This window comes from Electrona antarctica (genome assembly GCF_951216825.1).
Source record: "Electrona antarctica genome assembly, chromosome: 9".
Classification (NCBI taxonomy): domain Eukaryota; kingdom Metazoa; phylum Chordata; class Actinopteri; order Myctophiformes; family Myctophidae; genus Electrona; species Electrona antarctica.
The window spans coordinates 16005023-16023778 of NC_136790.1; the positions used below are offsets into that span (position 1 = coordinate 16005023).

The 18756-nt window shown below is 40.5% G+C and overlaps 1 protein-coding gene across 1 annotated transcript; it reads left to right on the forward strand.

Moving 5' to 3' along the window:
* Positions 1 to 1874: 1874 nt before the first annotated feature.
* LOC306929517 (prostacyclin synthase-like) lies at positions 1875 to 18590 on the forward strand. The gene is made up of 10 exons (XM_079510078.1): positions 1875 to 2082; positions 4057 to 4180; positions 5397 to 5572; positions 6014 to 6157; positions 6711 to 6838; positions 7765 to 7952; positions 14899 to 15052; positions 15157 to 15338; positions 16493 to 16644; positions 17528 to 18590. The coding sequence occupies exons 1-10, from the start codon at positions 2003 to 2005 to the stop codon at positions 17679 to 17681; spliced, it is 1482 nt and encodes a 493-aa protein (XP_079366204.1). The 5' UTR covers positions 1875 to 2002; the 3' UTR covers positions 17682 to 18590.
* The last annotated feature ends 166 nt before the right edge of the window (positions 18591 to 18756 follow it).

An 18756-nucleotide genomic window follows, 5' to 3' on the forward strand; every position in this document is an offset into this window, starting at 1 on the left:
ATAAATGGCCTAATATATTTCCGTTGACCTACTATAGGTCAATATAGTAGGTCAATATTGCACGAATCAGAGCCTATTTGTCACTGGACGATGCAAAAACGCTAATCCACGCCTTTGTTTTTTCTCGGCTTGATTACTGCAATGCACTTTTTTCTGGATTGCCTAAGAAATCAACTGACAGATTACAACTTGTCCAAAATGCAGCAGCCAGAGTCTTAACTAGAACTAAGATGAGAGAACATAATTATTACTCCAGTCTTGGCCCCATTGCACTGGCTTCCGGTTGTTTTTAGGATTGATTTTAAAATTCTTTTACTTGTTTATAAAGCTCTCAATGGTCTCGCACCTTCCTACCTACATGACTGCCTGCCGAAATATGTCCCAAACCGCCCCCTAAGGTCTTCCACTGCTGGCCTGCTCGCTTTGCCTAAAAAAATGGCAACTAAAAAATACGGGGAAGCAGCTTTTTGCTTCTACGGGCCGACGGCGTGGAACAAACTCCCACTGTACCTTCGACAGGCAGCCTCTGTAGACATTTTTAAAGCTCAGCTCAAGACCCACTTTTACACCCTTGCTTTTAATTGATTTATCTGTCTTTTAAAAAAAATGTTATTCATGTCCTCACTGTATTGTTTATGCCCTGCCTTTCTTTTCTTTTTTGTGTAAAGCACTTTGAGCTGCATTTCATGTCATGAAAGGTGCTATACAAATAAAGTTTTATTATTATTATTATTATTATTATTACTAGTGACCCATGGTCAGTTGAGGTTGAATAGCCTATTGTGTATCCATGAGAGTCCTGACACAAATACACTGTAATTATCACACCTTCCATAAGTGGTCCTAATTTCAAGCCTCTTCAAACAAATGCAATGTAATTAACAAACCTGTTATAATTATCAATCTAGCATGCTTGAACAACCTGCACATTTTGACACACACACACACACACACACACACACACACACACACACACACACACACACACACACACACACACACACACACACACATTAAAAGTAATTTCCACCACAAATTGTCCTTCAGCATAACTATATAGCTCTAATAATTAGAGCTGGACCAGAGCTATATAACTTGATATGAATTTGATTAATTGAACAATTAAGGTGGACCCTCTTGTAAACAAGTGTAATGTTTAATTGGGTCGTCCACTCACAGTTAACAGTCTTTGTATTGAGTTTGTGCTTGAAATGTACTGTAATTCTGCAAACTGTTAATAAATATTTCAATCATTCAATCAAACTCACCTTGATTTTGCGAATTTGAAATGAATTTAATCATGTAGGCCCTATATTAAAAAAAACCTAGCATATATGCAAGTATTAAGGAAATGCATGTTATTTTTGCAGAAGTGACTTTTATATTAAATTCTATATAGCCAGTGAGAGAGAGAGCTCACATTTATTTATTTTGATTGATTGATTGATTGATTGATTGATTGAAATATGTATTAGCAGAATTACAGTACATTTCAAGCACAAACTCAATACAAAGACTGTTAACTGTGAGTGGACGACCCTTAGAGTATATAGGGATGACCCAATTAAGCATTACACTTGTTTACAAGAGGGTCCACCTTGTTCAATTCATCAAAACATTTAGAGATGTACAAATAGACACTTCTATATAGTCAAAGAACAGAACAGGAATTCACCATAAAGGAGGTAAAAAAGTGAAAAGAAACATATACAGTGAGGGGGGAAAGGGGTTGACTGAAAGGGTTCCGAGATTGCCATGATAATTACGTGCCATCGCATCATCTGCCATGACGTAATCTGCAGCATGTGTATAAAGGAGCACTCGAGGCTGCTTAGTTGCACAGTCAGAGTCAGACTGCCTCCGTGGGAGTCAGGTGCAGAGCAGACACACAGAGCAGACACACAGAGCAGACACACACAGCCTCCGTGGGAGTCAGGTGCAGAGCAGACACACACGAACAGCCTCCGTGGAGTCAGGTGCAGCAGGACAGACACACACGAACATGATTTGGACGGCGTTTCTTCTTGTGCAAGCTGTTCTCCTCTACTTTTTTCTTGCAAAGAAGACCTGTTTTAGGTCGAGGTGAGTGATACAAGTCTAGATTTAAGACCACTGTTTGCGCTTTCTGTAGATCATACTGTTAGGAGTTTAGCTTAGGACATTAAACATAATAAAAGGTACAATTAAGCCACTTAAATTAAACTACCGTAGATCGCTCTGCAGGCTAATTTAGACTTGTGTACCTGGTATGGCCTACACTACAGTAGGCATATGTTTATTATTTGTCTACTTTCATGTAGGCTACTCCAATACAATCTTACATTTAGTATGCTACCCTCGTCCCTCGATACGTTTACTCCAATATCGAGCGCACCTCGATCAAGCTATAGTTAAATTGGCATTCCAATTCAGCCAATAGAAACAAATGCTTTTGAAAATAGTGAGCAAGTTAATGCTGTCAGCATGTTCAAAATAGTCAGCACGTAGGCTACTCAGCAGCATTGCTACCAAGGAAGATGATTCAACGATCATCATCACCCATGAGAAGTATACATGGCTGTACATGTTTTAAATTAATTGAATCTTGAAGGAATATTTATGGATTTAAATGTCTTTGTCAAGAGGGAATGACATTTCTGCATTCTCAATAGGCCTACATCCTCAAATAAAATATTTATTTTAAATAAACACAAAATAGGCCTATATTATATTTTAAAAAAAGAGGCAAATGGAGATCCCAACTACATTTTCTTAATTTGGATGGTACCATTCAGAATAAACGAAATAAAAGCTCAGAGACTGCAGGTCTGGCTCCCCTTTCGTTTACTTTACTTTAGATATGTAGTGTAAATAGCCTACTTTTTATATCAGAATTCTTTTTTGTTTTCTTTTATCCTTAGTATAGTTTACAGGTAATATCAGATAATCCTTTTACTTGAGAGTCATTCTAAAAGGGTGCCGGATTCATTTTGTAGTGAGATATACAGTATGTTTACGGTGGGCTTAAGTATTTTTACACAAAAATACCATTATCTGGGGGAATATATATACATTGAAATTCTTTATTAGGAATAACCCCTTGAGATAAAATATCTCGTTTTCAAGAGGGTCCTATAGGCCTTATGCACACTTTTGTTTCTCCAGCCTTGGATTAAGACTATCATGTATTTCATCGAGTCTGACATTTACTTTTGTATCTACTGTATGATAGATAGGCAAATGTAAAAATCAAATCAAATACATAGTCTTGATCCAAAGCTATTGTTTCTCTATTCTTTTTGTTTCATTTCATTTTATTTTGACTCTATACCTGAATGCTGTTCCAAATCAATTTAAACTCCCAATACAATCTGTGTTTGGAATGTAATAAAACTATAGGCTACTATAGACCAATACAGATGCATTGTAAACTTTGAAGATTAAACATATATAAGATGTTCTCATGTTTGGAACCTCATATGAACTGTGGTGATGTTTGACAATATTATGAAGTGCTTACGGTATGTGTGTAAATTCATTAGATTAGTAGTTTGCTCACAGTCAATTAGTTTATGATTAATCTATCATTGTGTTTTGTTTGTAATGTAATGCACATGGGTGAGAACATTCAGGTTAAGACAGCTGGGTCGCTGATTAGTCTAGACCTGTAGGACTGCATGCACGTCGTAGAACGTAGGTCTATTTGCCATACAGTAGCATGATGATGAATAGCCTATACTCTTTAAAGAAATGGTTTGGTTAACCCATTTTGACCTGAGATCAGATTCTAAAAATGTCTTCTACATCCTGACAGTTTTCTGAAAAAGCTATGTTTCTATGTCAGTCGTTCTTCGATTTTTCAAAAATAGCAGACCTACAAGCTCGTAGCGCGCCACTCGGTGGCGCACTATGAGCTTGTAGATCTGCTATTTTTCAATAGCTAAAGCATAACATAATGCTAACACCAAAAGGGGTTCCCGCCCAGAATGGGTTTTAAATAAAGAAAAATGATATGCCTCTGTACTTACTGTACCAAAATCAACCAAATGACTTTATTTGTGTACGTTTCTTTTCTAGGTGTAAGAGTGACCCACCGTTAGACAAAGGACTCATTCCATGGTTGGGTCATGCGCTTGAATTTGGAAAAGATGCTGCCAAGTTCTTAAATCGAATGAGGACGAAGCACGGTGACATTTTCACGGTGAGAACTTAATATCTTGTTTGACACTTAAATAAAGTGTAATTAATGACCATGTAGGCTGAGGCTTAATATCTTGTTTGACACTTAAATAAAGTGTAATTAATGACCATGTAGGCTGAGGCTTAATATCTTGTTTGACACTTAAATACACTGTATAATTAATGACCGTGTAGGCTGAGGCTTAAGAGTGTTTAGGCTTAGGGCATGGTATAGCAATTGTTTACAGTAGAGTCGACATCTGTTCAGTCAATGGTGATGCTATAGAATCAAGATAGAAAATACCGTGACTTTGTTTCCTATATAATTTATTGCCTCTTAACTTGATCAAAAAAGCGAGATTGTACATTGGCCTGTGATGTAAATAGGTTTTCAATGTAATGAGTCCCGGAATGCAGGGATGGTCTTTTAGATGAGTCCCACTTCAACAACGTTATAGGAGTCATATTTTGCCATTTTTACAAATTGCAGCATTTAACTCCCATTTCATTTTATATTGGTTATAATGTGGTTATATTCATGTAGAAAACAGAAGAAGAAATGATTATTATAACTAAAGCTAGCAAAATAAACTAGAATAAAAAAACAGTACAGTAGTACAGTAGTGCATGATTCCGTGGATGCAGAGGTCGTTGTTTTATTGCGTCCCTTAACTATAAATTGCGTTTTGGGATACAAAATGCACCCTATTTTAATCTCTGATTGGCTATATTTTAATGTTCTTGAAAAATCTTGAAGGTGTGAGAACTACTGATTTAGAAGGCATTAGAAGGGTTAATGGATGTATAGATTAGATGTCATAAATGCAGTTAATTGTAGTGGAGCAGTTCTAAACAGTTGTTGTTAGCTCAATAAACGTTTTCAAAGCATCCTTTACAACTGGGTAAATGCTTTAACTAGCACAAATTCCATCCTCCCACCACCACCCCTCCCGTGCCGCCAATTAACAATAAAATTATAATGATGTATTCAAATATTACATTAGTTGTTCTGTACAGTGTCTCGTGAGGTATGTTTAATATAGTATGTTTGTTATTAACAATAATAAAATAAACATATAAATATTACATGATTTGAGGTGGTTTACAAAACAAAATAAGTGAATCAATACAATTAATGCATATGTAAAATTTCAACACATTGTTTTACAACTGAGTTGCTCGTTTTCACCTTGGTATTGTTGACATTCTATTATTAATTATGTATCTATTAATTACAGGTGCGTGTTGCTGGGCTGTATGTGACCGTGCTGTTGGACCCTCACTCCTATGATAACGTGATTGAAGATGTGGTGTCCCTGGATTTCACACGCATTGCTAACGGTCTCATCGATAGAATCTTCAGCTTGCAGCTCCCCCACCACAATCCAGCTAAAGAAAAAGCCATGATGAAACAGTATGTCCTCAAGCCATTGTAACACTAAAGTCTGAACACATGTAAAGCGGGAAATTCATACACAAAGGCTTCACCATTTCCTTGATCTGAACACTTTGAATACAGGGTATTCTGTGACAGGGAACTCGATAGCCTAAGCATGGCCCGTTCTCTGATTAAATGTAGGGCAGTGCTGGTCCTGCTATTGAACAGTTTTCTCCACACAATGTCGGCCCACCTCTGTACTAGATCGTATCTGCAGGTTTTGCTATGAAGCAAGCATATAAGAAAAGGGAGAAAGGCAATGCTTCTGCAGTGAGTCAGCGGGTTGCACACAATGCACATTGACTACAATACGTTGTATTTCACAATCACCATCAGTCAGTGTTATGAAATGTATGCTATTGCAATTATATTACCCAACTCTTGTAACTCTTTCATCTTTTTTGTTGTTGTCTTTAGGCACTTCCAGGGGGCAAACTTATCCCGGCTGTATGGCACCATGCATAGACATCTACAGGTGCTGCTGAAAGCCAGTACGCCTCAGAACCAGACAGACTGGAAAGTGGACGGCTTATTCAACTTCTGTTACAGCTTACTGTTTAGGTATGGAAGACCTCCCCCGCACCCTGAGCCATGCACGTCACAAGGGTTCACGTCAAAGTGCCTTAGCTAAACAATTTACAACTCCATTCCTTCACATGATCCTCTTTTTGTAAACACCGCAGGAAGAAATGTATGCGTGACATAATGCTTCAAATAAATATTAGCTCACCGATCTCATTTAAACCCCCACCTTCTTTTGGTGGCTATAGCTTTTTGTTTTGTTATGATGTGAGGCATCGTTTGTCAGCGGAGGAAAGAGTGCAAACTTGTTGAGGTGACATCTGGACTGGAGTGTGACTGCAGCGTTTATTATATATCGTGACATCCTCTTTCGGGGGAAATGCTGCAAGTTGGGTGGGCCAGAGGAAACTACCTATTGACTTGAAGTGGCTGTTTACGTGAGGTGGCTTTTTAAATGGGGGGGCTTGTAAATCCTGCTAGAGGGACATCCTCACCATTTATCATTCTGTGTCCATTAAACCACTTTTTTAGCGTGGTAAGTTAGTGTCTTTTTCTCCACACCTACATAATTCCACCTCTTCTTTCTCTTCAGGGCAGGGTACCTCACACTGTTTGGCGGAGAGCAGAACAACAACTCCGTAGACCCTTCAGAAGTCTATCAGGAGTACCGCAAGTTTGACGCCCTCTTGACAAAGCTGGCAAGGAAGCAGCTTAAAGCAGGTAACTGTGCACAAAAAGCCTAGTCTAGCATGACAGAGTGTAGGCGGCTAGGGGTATTCTCTCTCGCATAGCACTGATTTAGCAATGTTGACAAACTATGAGTCACAGTGCGAAGTGTCAAAGTGAATCAAGTGATGTTGTGTTCATTGACTTCATCATCATGACCTTACTTGGCAAGAGGCAGACTGCAATGTCATCATTCACAGTGTAGACATTTTGTCATTGTGCGGTGACATCATCAGTGGAAGTTTATTTAGAATTGTTTCCCGGTTGCCATGGTTAGTTTTAAACGCATTGTGTCTTGTGCACTTTCTCTGTTTGTTTTTTGAGGGCTGCTAGCCCCTCCCATATTCAGCTATTAGTGGAGATTTTCGGCTTACACAAACATTCAATTCCTATTGACAATGAATGGAGAATTTACGTCATATGTGGACGAGCAAATCGGCTATTTCTGTCCTACACAAAGATTAAAATTCCCATTGACAATGAATGGAGAATGTACGCCATTATGTGGACGAGCAAATCGACATGTTACGTCATGATGATGTACGATGATAAGAGCGCTCCTCACTTCACACGGATGTGATTTTTTTTGGCTTTCTTCTCCTATTTCATACACCAATATTTCCGGGCACCGCAGTGTTCTACTGAATGAGTGTTCCTCTTTCTGATAGCATCTGCTCCACCCATGCCATGCCATATTGTCACTTGTGACAAAGCACATTTGTTGATAGCTCATCTAATCCTGCCTGTGTTTATTTATGTTTTGCTATCACACCTCTTACTCGCACGTTTCATTATGATCTGTATATCTATCCATTTTAGTCACAATATGTCAAACGAGATCCAATTGATTGTTTATTTGATTACCGTTGACTCAATGTGTCCACGTTTGTTGTGTTTGTCTGTCTGTGTCTGTGCGTCAGACGAGAAGAGGAGAGCCCATAGTGTGCGCACTCGACTCTGCGAGTTATTGGCGTCAGCGGGGTTGACGCGTGGGACCTGGGGCTCCAGCAGCCCCTGGCTGCATGACTACAGACAGCTCTTGAAGGAGGAAGGAGCTGATGAGGAGATGCAGAGAAAGGCTGCCCTGCTGCAACTCTGGGCCACACTGGTGAGTCATCCCTGTTAGAGGAGGAGCCTACCTACGTTCACAAAACCTGTATTTTCCATGAGGACGATTAGGCTCTGCGAGAATGGGCACGGCACCTGTCCAAATTAATACTAGAAAACGCAAACAATAATTTAGAAATCATTCTACTTGGATCCGTTGCTTAGTTCAACAACTCCGGTGTTTACTGTTAATAGTGGCTGAAGCTGGCAGACATTTCAGTTTACAATTAGGGGTCCACTGTGGTCAGTGAGTATCTGAGACTATATCAGACTTTATGAGAATGCAAAACATATTCTAAGAGGATGTTTTTCTTGCCCCACTAATATGCAAGACCACAATGACAGGTCAACATACAACCCACATGAATGGATTTGCAGATAACGTATAACTTATTACTTATAACTGTCTACTTCGATCTTTCGTTCAGAAAGAGGATGGTATATCGTTTGGTGTTGACGTTTATAGTCCTTATATTGCAGGCTTGTCTGAACAAGCAGGATTGTACAATATAGGCTTTGGCTACAATATAGAGTTGGCTTTGGCTATATAGGACATGCATGTGAATTTATTTTTTATATGAATGCCACTCGGTGGCGCGCTATGAGCTTGTAGATCTGCTATTTTTCAATAGCTAAAGCATAACATAATACTAACACCAAAAGGGGTTCCCGCCCAAAATTAATTTAGGGAAATCATTGAACACAATCATCACAAACATGCCAGTATACCAAAGCGAACAAAAGTATTGATGAGCAGGGTGTATTTTAAACTGTATATTTACATTTATGCAAATGTTAAAATCATCAAATTGAAATCATATTTTCTGCATCAGCATTTTTGAGCATTCAGAAATGTATTTTATTCACTGCCTGGAGGGGTAACATAACGGCATACAGAATGGCAGGAAGCTTTGAGATGAACTGAATGCCTTTGGGACCTCATTTTGTTTTTGTACCATAACTTATTCAAGAATAGTCACATTTACAAATTTCCAATTTACTGTAATATCTACCCTCCACCTGTGGTTTTGTATCTATCAATCAACATTCCAAATCCAATATTTAAAATGAATCTTTCCATGAAAGGCACTGAAGAGTACAGTTTAATACAATGCTAAACGGATTGAACCCAAGAAAGCACTATGGCTTGTTTCCATTGGGGTCCTGAGTACATTTAGCGAGTGACAGACAAATATAACATTAATATGCAAAAACATCATACAAACGACCGAAACGAGTACTAATCAACAAGAAAAATATGTACAGTTTGGGGGGGGGGGGGGGGGGGGCATTTATGTTGATTTTTTAGTTTAGTTTTTAGTTCCGAATTGCAGCAACCAGTCAGTACTCTTTTAGAGCGGTTTTGAAGGAGAGTAGGAATTCACACTTTGTATGACTGTTGGTAAGGCGTTCCACATTTTGGTGGCATAGAACGTCGGAGAACTAATGTTTGAGCCAAATCTGTGTTGAGCGTGATTTGTGGAGCTCTCTATCGAAATAGGCCGGTAGTTGAAGTAGTTAATTTACTTCCTTTTTTTACGGGTTACTCTCACTGTTTTTAGATCTTGTTTGATGGAGAGGTTTATTATGTGGGCAATGATTGGAGCAATGGAGTCTCTGAGAAATTTGGCAGGGATATTGGCCAATAGCCTTGTTTTGTTGCTCAATTGTCTCCAAATTGTCTTTGCACCAAGATTATTGTAATTTCAAAATGCATGGATGTGCTTTACACCAAATAGTTTGTTAACCAGTCGTGTGGTTATGGTTGTATATGTTTAAGCGATTAGCCACATACAGCTTGTCTGTAATGTCGTCCGAATTAATGTTGATGTTTGTAAATCTGGTTTTCAGTTTCTTGCTGCAGCCTGTTGGCTGTTGGGTTGTTAAAAACCATGCAGGACAACTTACAAATACACATGTGTATACTGTAGTATTGGGCGGGAACCCCTTTTGGTGTTAGCATTATGTTATGCTTTAGCTATTGAAAAATAGCAGATCTACAAGCTCATAGCGCGCCACCGAGTGGCGCGCTACGAGCTTGTAGGTCTGCTATTTTTGAAAAATCGAAGAACGACTGACATAGAAACATAGCTTTTTCAGAAAACTGTCAGGATGTAGAAGACATTTTTAGAAATCTGATCTCAGGTCAAAATGGGTTAAGGGACCAAAATCCTTAGAGCACGGAAGTGAGGTGACACTTCTGTGCTCTATTGCAGCCTGCACCTTGCATATTTTAAAGGAAACTAAACATTCTGTGGTTTGGTTTCTGTTACCAGTGGAAACTGTGGTTGCCTACTTGTGAGAAAGAAAAAAAACTGCCACACAGCAGAGAGATGACTGGCAAAACGTCCTGTGGTTTTCACATGTTCAAGGAAACACTTTTGAAAAAAACAACATTCAGACCAACACTAATACCAATATTACTGTTACGTACGGGGGCTACAGAACAGGGGAATCCAGGAGACAGCATGATGTACAAATCACATGAATATTAGTATTAAGTGTTGGCCTAAAGTTATTTTGAAAGTGTTTACTGTCTCTCAGATGTGTTGCATTTTCTCTTTTTTCAGTTCAGATTCACGCCATCACATAATTATTTTCTATAGTTTCTATAAAGTAATGTTTGAATAATGCGTTTCAGTAGAATTTAACTGTTTAGGTGCCACCCACGAGATCACGAGATTAATCTAACCATGTACTGGTTGCCACCAACGAGAAACCGAGATTTTTTGTTTATTCTTTTTTTTTTTAATTTAAATTTTGAATCCATATTTTGAAAATTCCTCTAATCTGGTGTGCAGGTGATGACATGCACATGACATGCACACTAGAATTACATTTTCTTTCTTTTATTTATAATGGGGACAGCAGTGGCGTGCACAGACATTTAGAGGGGCAGGTGCTCAAGTTAAAAAAGGGCACCTTGTGCAGCGCGTGGAACCGGCCGGTTGCCTTAATCTATTTTGGGCGGGAACCCCTTTTGGTGTTAGCATTATGTTATGCTTTAGCTATTGAAAAATAGCAGATCTACAAGCTCATAGCGCGCCACTGAGTGGCGCGCTATGAACTTGTAGGTCTGCTATTTTTGAAAAATCTAAAAAAAAATTAAAAAAAAGTTTTTTGTTTTTGTTTTTTGTTTTCAAAAGGGCACATTGCCAAAAGGGCAGGGGGTGCTCTAGCACCCCCTAGTGTCTATCTGTGCACGCCACTGGGGGGCAGTGGCACCCAGGACCAAAACTGGTGTCCACCCCCTGGCACTTAAGGAGTTTTAAGCAGGTCCCATATGTTATGAACATGATTCCTATCTATGTGATTAATGATTATGTATGTGGTTTCTGTTCAGTTCAGGTTGGATATTGCTGTTATCAGTGGAAACTGATAACAGCAATATCAGCAACTTGTGGAAAAAACAAACTGCCACCCAGCAGAGAGATGACAATCTCACATCCTGTGGTTTTCACATCAGCCGGAAAAACGCACCAGTGTTAAAAACACTTAGGCCCTCATTTATCAATCGAGTGTAAAATCTGCCCCAAATTCGAGTGTAGGATTCGTAGTACACCCACGTCGGGTCGGCATTTACAAAGTGATCGCAGACAGCTGTTTCTTCCTAATTTCATTCCTAGCAGTGATAAATGTGACGGCTGAAATCAATCTGGCACGCCCTATAAAATCAAGCCTCGCCCTCGTTTTTGCGACATGAACAACTGCAATACGACCTGGAAACCATGGTTACAGGAAAATAAAAGTTTCACTCGCTTGCCCCCTCCCATACACACACACACACACACACACACACACACAGACGCACGCACAAGCAACTTGTTGTATCTTAAATAAATAAACCTGCATGAATTAAATAAAGCTGTAGGACTACGCTGTCTGTTTCTCCTCTCGCTTCGCTTCCCTTGCTGCCCGCATCACCCCCCCCCCCCCCCCCCCCCGCACGCACGCACATATAGCAATTTGCAAGCAACTGTCACTGTGTGTTGTTAGTTGTATATTAAATTATTAAAGTCTTTTTAATTTAATATACAACAAGATATATTGGTGAACGAAAACCTGAACCTGTGAACCATGAATTAAATAACAAATAGGCACACACAGGCTGCTGTTTTGCATAGGTGCTCCTCCTGTCCTGTCTGTCTGTCTCTCTCTATCACTGTGGTCCGTCCGTGACCGTGACCAACTGACCATGCACCGCACGTTCGACAGACTATTTAGATTGCCTCGCAGTCGCTGCAGTGGCTGGGCACTGGTGGTGGTGGGCTGGCTGGGTAGCCTACCTATATCTCCGATGCGGTTCCCACGTGCGCTGGCACGGTACATTTGGCATTCGAGCGACGCGTCGGGTTTATTAAACGAGGAGGAGATTGCACATACCGTAACTCCAGAAAGACATCGGCCTGCTGTAGATTAGGCTACAGTAGGCTACCACGTTGGGACTCTCCGCAGCTGCAGCACTGCACTAGCCTATAGTACTCTCCAACGTCCCGTCATGGAAATATTTCAGCACAGACAGCCCAAATCCTCGCATGTATGCGCTCATGCAAAACACTGTTTAAATGGCTTAAGCATCTAACTTGCAACATTGTTTTTAATTGCGCGATAATTACTTGTAAAGTTGGAAATCTCCTACTAATTTCATATGTATTTAGCCCATATATACCTATACAGTTTTATATAAACATTTTAGGAGTGAATACATATGTTTCGATGCCTGTGACAGCCTCTCAGCTGGTCAAACAATGCTGCTCCGCTGTTCTACGACAGAAAAACAGGTGAGGACAAAGCGTACGACAGCTCCCGACCAGACGTGAGTTTTGTCTTGGCACAAGATCATTTTCAATCTTTGGCGCAAATCGTAAATGCCGAAAATTGCGGTAATTTCGGCGTACACCCATATTTTGGCGTACGCACGGTTGATAAATGAGGGCCTTACTCTCTGCTGTTTTTCTTCTTTTGATCAGATTCATGCCATAACATATACGTTTGAATAATGTGTAGAATTTAAGCAGGTCCATGAAAAAAACAAAACAAAATAATTTTGTTATAGGATAAGATCTTGTCCACAATTCCATGCTGTATTGATGTGGTACCATAGGAGAGTTGTGTAGACTTCTTGTAAATTAAGTAATGCAGACACACAATAATTAGTTTAATATTTCTTTAGTATAGTTTAATAGTTTAATAATTAGTTGAACAATAATTTAATTCTTGAGAGCGTACAATGAAACCAAAAAGGGTCCATTTGGTTACCAACTCTCCATCATTTAGCTGGGGACCACCTGGAACCCCCTCAAGGACCACTGGTTGAGAACCACTGCTGTGTAGAGCTATCAGATACGTGCAGCACTTCTTTGGACCACAAGAGTGTGCTGTTGGCCTTGCATTAATTTGTCTTCAGTCAATGGTGCTGATACATTTACAAGTCATGTTAACAGACTTAATGAATAATAAGATATTGAAGGCATGGAGGCTAAATTGAACTAAACTGTCACCTGACTGTTGCAGACTCTGTTTTAACTTTCACCATGACGGTTGAATTGTTACTCACAAAATTATCTTAAAACTCTCAAGTTTAGTCTTTCTGTGGTCAAAAAGGTGCAGAACATATTAACATGCTTGTCATTGATTCATGATGAATAATTATTGGAGACAGGATTTTAGACAAACTAATTATTAATGGACTTGATAGATGACTACACACGTTGGAATTACACACGTTATTTTACTTGACACACACAGCCCATACATCCAAACAGAAAAGTCCTATCTGATTGCATTAAACGACGTTAAACTCACTTTGCCACTTGATTTGCCACTCACTTTATGCATGATGCGTTATACCTTCTATAGCCATCATTTCAGACCATTGTCATCTGAGGTTTTGTGATAATTTCTTCACTTTGACATTTCCACAATGGTCACAGTTTTATATTTTGATGAGTACCAGGCAGGCAGGACTAGTAAATCAGCAAGGATCTAAATTCAGAGTTCCACCTACAGTAGCACGCAACCTAACATTCCACATCAGGTCCTCGGTGGCTTTCCAAATGGCTTTCCTTTTTAAGTAAACCATTACTGCACTGCACTTAGTCGCTGACAATATCCAGAGTGGAGCTCATACATCACAGACGCGTGAAAAAGGAAACCCTTCTGTTTTCCCTCATCAAGTGCCATTGGACTCAATAATTAATCAGCCTTTGTTATTTAATTGAACCTAAGTAGAGGATTGCCTTTTGTGTAAAACTGATAAGACACGATGATGTGCTTTGCTGTCAGTCAGTAATACAAAGTGAGAGGTGAGAGTGAAAGGAAGGAGTAGCTAGTGTTTGCTCAACAAAAATTGCTGATCGACAAGCTCACAATGCATGGCATATGCATCGCTGATGTTCGAGTGTATATCGGCTATTTGGCATGTTACGTTGTTGTTGTTTTGTTTTTTTTAAAGATCCCACGATTTTTGTAACGCATTTTTTTCACCCAGTGTCAATTGTCTATTGTAATCCTGGGCGCTACACTCCCTCTCCCAACCTGGGGAGAGCAACGGACCGGCCTCATGCTTGTTTCAATGCATGAGGAGTCCCTCTGCTATATGCTTCTTTTCACCTGACGGGGGACGGGGATGGGGGACGGGGGGGGAGTTTCCCCGGTTGGACGTAGCGTGTGGAAGGAAGACATTATTCCAACCAGTGGCTTGCCAGGGGGAGGCAGTATAGAGACCAGGATTACTGCATGTTTTTTATGAGGTAGTCAGGGTACCTACCCTAGGGGGACACGGGGAGAACGTGCCCCACCTAGGGTATGGGCACTGATGACGCGGAGGAGAGAACGCGCCCACGGCATCCTCAGCGGGAATCTACATTGCTACCGACTGCTTGCCGTGCTTCAGAGCATAAGTGTAACATAGCATTGCCCTCACGTCCGTCTCCATGTGTTTCCAGGGTAATGTCGGTCCTGCTGCGTTTTGGCTCCTGGGCTACCTGTTGACGAACCCCGACGCCATGACAGCTGTGAAGTCAGAATTCAGCAGATGCTCCAAAAAGGACACGTCGCAGAGTGCATCATTGGACGGGGATGCACACACCCCTGTGTTTGGTGAGCTTTGTAACCCCTGTTCGTGTGAAGGATGTGATATAGAATGACTATTTTATCAATGTATCTATCTATCCATTTTAATTTACACATTTCCCCTTCCCCAGATAGTGCATTGGAAGAGGCACTGAGACTCACCGCTGCCCCCTTTATCACCAGAGAGGTAGTGCAGGACAAGCCCTTGCACATGGCAGATGGACGGGAATACCTGCTAAGGAAGGGAGACAGGGTGGTGTTGTTTCCTTTCCTCAGCCCTCAAAGGGACCCAGAGATTTACCAGGAGCCACAGGTTTGTGTTCCTTCCTATGAAAGTAATAAATGGCTTGTTATTCCACTAGAGGTAATGCTATTAGTGACATGTTTGAAGCAGCCTTTATTATAGAGAATTATCGTCTCTGTGATTGTTTGTGTAAGGAATCACGCCTACACTAAACTGACCCTGGAATACCCAGGGGAGGGGGGAGGGGGTCGACCAGGGACCTGGGAACGACCGCAGGATTAGCTGGGAACAGAAACATATCTAATAGGCGTGGGAAGGGAGTAACTTCATTATTATACAAGTCTGTCCTCCAGCAGCAATTAAGTTTAAATATGCCACCATGGGCACCAGCCAGCAAATTAAACGTAGAGCCGAGATTTGAATAAGTGAATGCTATGAAAATACACCCGCACACTGTGTATCTGCTTGGCTGCTTCAAACATCTGCTTGGCTGCTTCAAACATGTCACTAATGGCATTACCTCTAGTGGAATAACAAGAGTTTTTGAGTGGTGCAAACCACTCCAATAACCAGCTTTGTCTGTACCCGTGTCTGTACCCGTGTACCTGTGTAAATGTACGTGGCCCCACATACATGTGAGCATGGTTAGTGTGTGACGTCACTGCACCACTCAGTTCACACAGGTGTGATTTTTTTCTTTTAATAAGGCAATTCCTTTCATTGGTGTCCACTGGCCTACGCACCTGTGCATATTTTCACGATTTAAAAAAAATAGCAGACCAACAAGCTCGTAGCGCGCCACTCGGTGGCGCGCTATGAGCTTGTAGATCTGCTATTTTTCAATAGCTAAATTATAACAATGTTTAAAACACCAAAAGGGGTTCCCGTCCCAAAATGTGTTAACTGTCCTTTTGCGCAGATCACGCAAACCTCAGCAAAAAGAAAAGGACAATATCGATGGCCTCCAACTCACTGTACACCTGATTTCTAGCTGTGCGAAAGCTTTTTCCTGTCCCTGAAGAAGGCAACTTGTTGCCGAAACGTTGGAAAAATAAAAAGTTGATGGCATCGTGACTACGAGCTGTGCGGCCTCTCTCCTTTCTCAGTCGAAAGCTTTTTCCTACAATAAGTGAATGCTAACATTTGGAGTGTTGTTTGTCGTGTTGTAAAGTTTGCTGCCTAGTAAAAACACGTCTTTTTTTTCTCCCCCCCAACCCTCACAGAAGTACAAGTACGACCGCTTCCTGAATGAAGATGGATCGCCGAAGAGAGACTTCTATAAAAGTGGGAGGTGCCTGAAATACTACACCATGCCATGGGGTGCGGGGACCAATGGCTGTGTGGGGAAGCAGTTCGCCATCAACACCATCAGACAGTGAGTAGTATTCTTGACCCAGGGATTAAGCACCAACATAAAACATTAAGAGCAGGGAGATAGATATACAATAAAACCCCCATGGGGAGCTTAAATAACAGAGCCCACCGGTGGTGGTGGTGGGAAAAAACATCACATACAACCAGGAACCATATGCAGAGGAAGGCAGGAAGAGCATGCAGTCTAGTGAGCTTAAGTAGCCCGCCCAATTGGTCAGCTGACTGCCGCATCGGCGAATGACGTGTGAGACTTGCACAGTGCACACTTGTACACCCACATAGTAAAGCAGCATGTTAACCCCTTGAGTATAGTATGCGCCTTTGAGCACGGCATGAACCCCCTCGAGTATGTCTGATTGAACTAACTCAGCAAGCTACGTCTCATTTATGAGGAAATCTTTTGATAAGTTTAACTGATAATTTATGATTACTGCTGCAGAACGGATAGTCTCGCCAACTATTCCACAATCTCCGAATGCTATATAGATTCTGGAACTATACACGTCCCGAAATCCGAGCAAGGAAGCTGCCATTTCGGTTCACAAAAATATTTTTAAAAATATCTTTACATTTTATTTTTTGTATTAACATTTCGGCTAAGCAGCAAGCTATATATGCTTAGATCTGCATAGATTAGATTAGATACATTTGCGCGACTGTAAAGACGAAACGGAAGTGGGGAGGAAGCTTCACTTCCGCTTTATCGCTTGCTCATGTTCAGAGCTTCCGTTCTCCAGACTGTATGACGGAAGCATTTGAAAATGTACGAGAGGCAACAGTCTGACAATGCGAGACTATACAGAGCGGATTACTTATTTGCTTCAACATGCAACACAGCTCTTTTTAAAAGTACTTGTTCCTTTCCTTTGTGTGTGTGTCTTCAGGTTCGTCTTCATGGTGTGTTCTGGTTACGATGTGGAGCTGTGTGAGCCATCACATGCACAGATGCCCGAAGTGAACGCCAGTCGCTATGGCTTTGGAATGATGCAGCCGGAAGGAGACCTGTTCATGCGATACCGACCCAAATTCTCACATTAATTCACATTAACCCATTTGGGGCGGGAACCCCTTTTGGTGTTTTAACTAAGCATTATGTTATACTTTAGCTATTGAAAAATAGCAGATCTAGGTCTGCTATTTTTGAAAAATCGTGAAAATGCGGCACAAATCTTTAATTTCGATGTCAGGCCTAAATGGGTTAACTAAGATGTATACAGTGCCTTATACATGTTGTTATTGCACATTGCAAAATGTTTATAAGCTGTTGATATGGCTTTTTTAATTTTTGTATTTCTTTAACTGTATTATACACTGAATTGTGTTTATTTATATATATTTAAATACTATGTTGTGTACATAATGTTGTCAATATCCTTGAGGTAAACACACATTGAGTTCTTTGTGCTATTAGTGACTGTGTACACCTGTGTGCCTTACAATGAATTATCACCTTTTTAACAGTATGTTACTAATGAGTATATGGGGCATATCAGTACATTGAGAGCTTTTCATTGACTGTACATATTTAATTTAAAAACAATATCATCATCATCATTTTTCGACCGCTGTCGAGATCATGGATTTCACAATGCCACGCCAGACTTTCCGGTCCTTCATTGCCACCCCCAGTTCCTGCTTACTCATGAAAGAACCCGGGCTCCCCCAGAGTTAGTGTCGAAGTGTCCTTGAGCAAGACACTGAACCCCTTTTGCTCCTGATGTGCTGGTTGGTGCCTTGCATGGTTTCCGCTGCCATCGGTGTGTGAATGGGTGAATATAATGCACAATCTATATAAAGGTGCTCTATGAATGCACCATTTTTAAGTGCACCATTTACTGATGCATGTGTCCCTAGCGATGACATCAGGGAACAACAGTTTTCTACCTCTGGTCTGCTTTGAATAAAACAATATATGTAAGCGGTCTATACTTTTATACAGATTAGGCGACAGCGACAAGGAATGTATTTTAAAATATATTTATTTATCTTTGTAAAAAAAACTGCTGTGATGCATAAATAAAGAGATGATACAGTATTAAAGGTTTCATGACATTACTTTATTTATTTTTCGTTTTTCTTTTAGGTTTTATGACCTCAATTACACCTAAAAAAC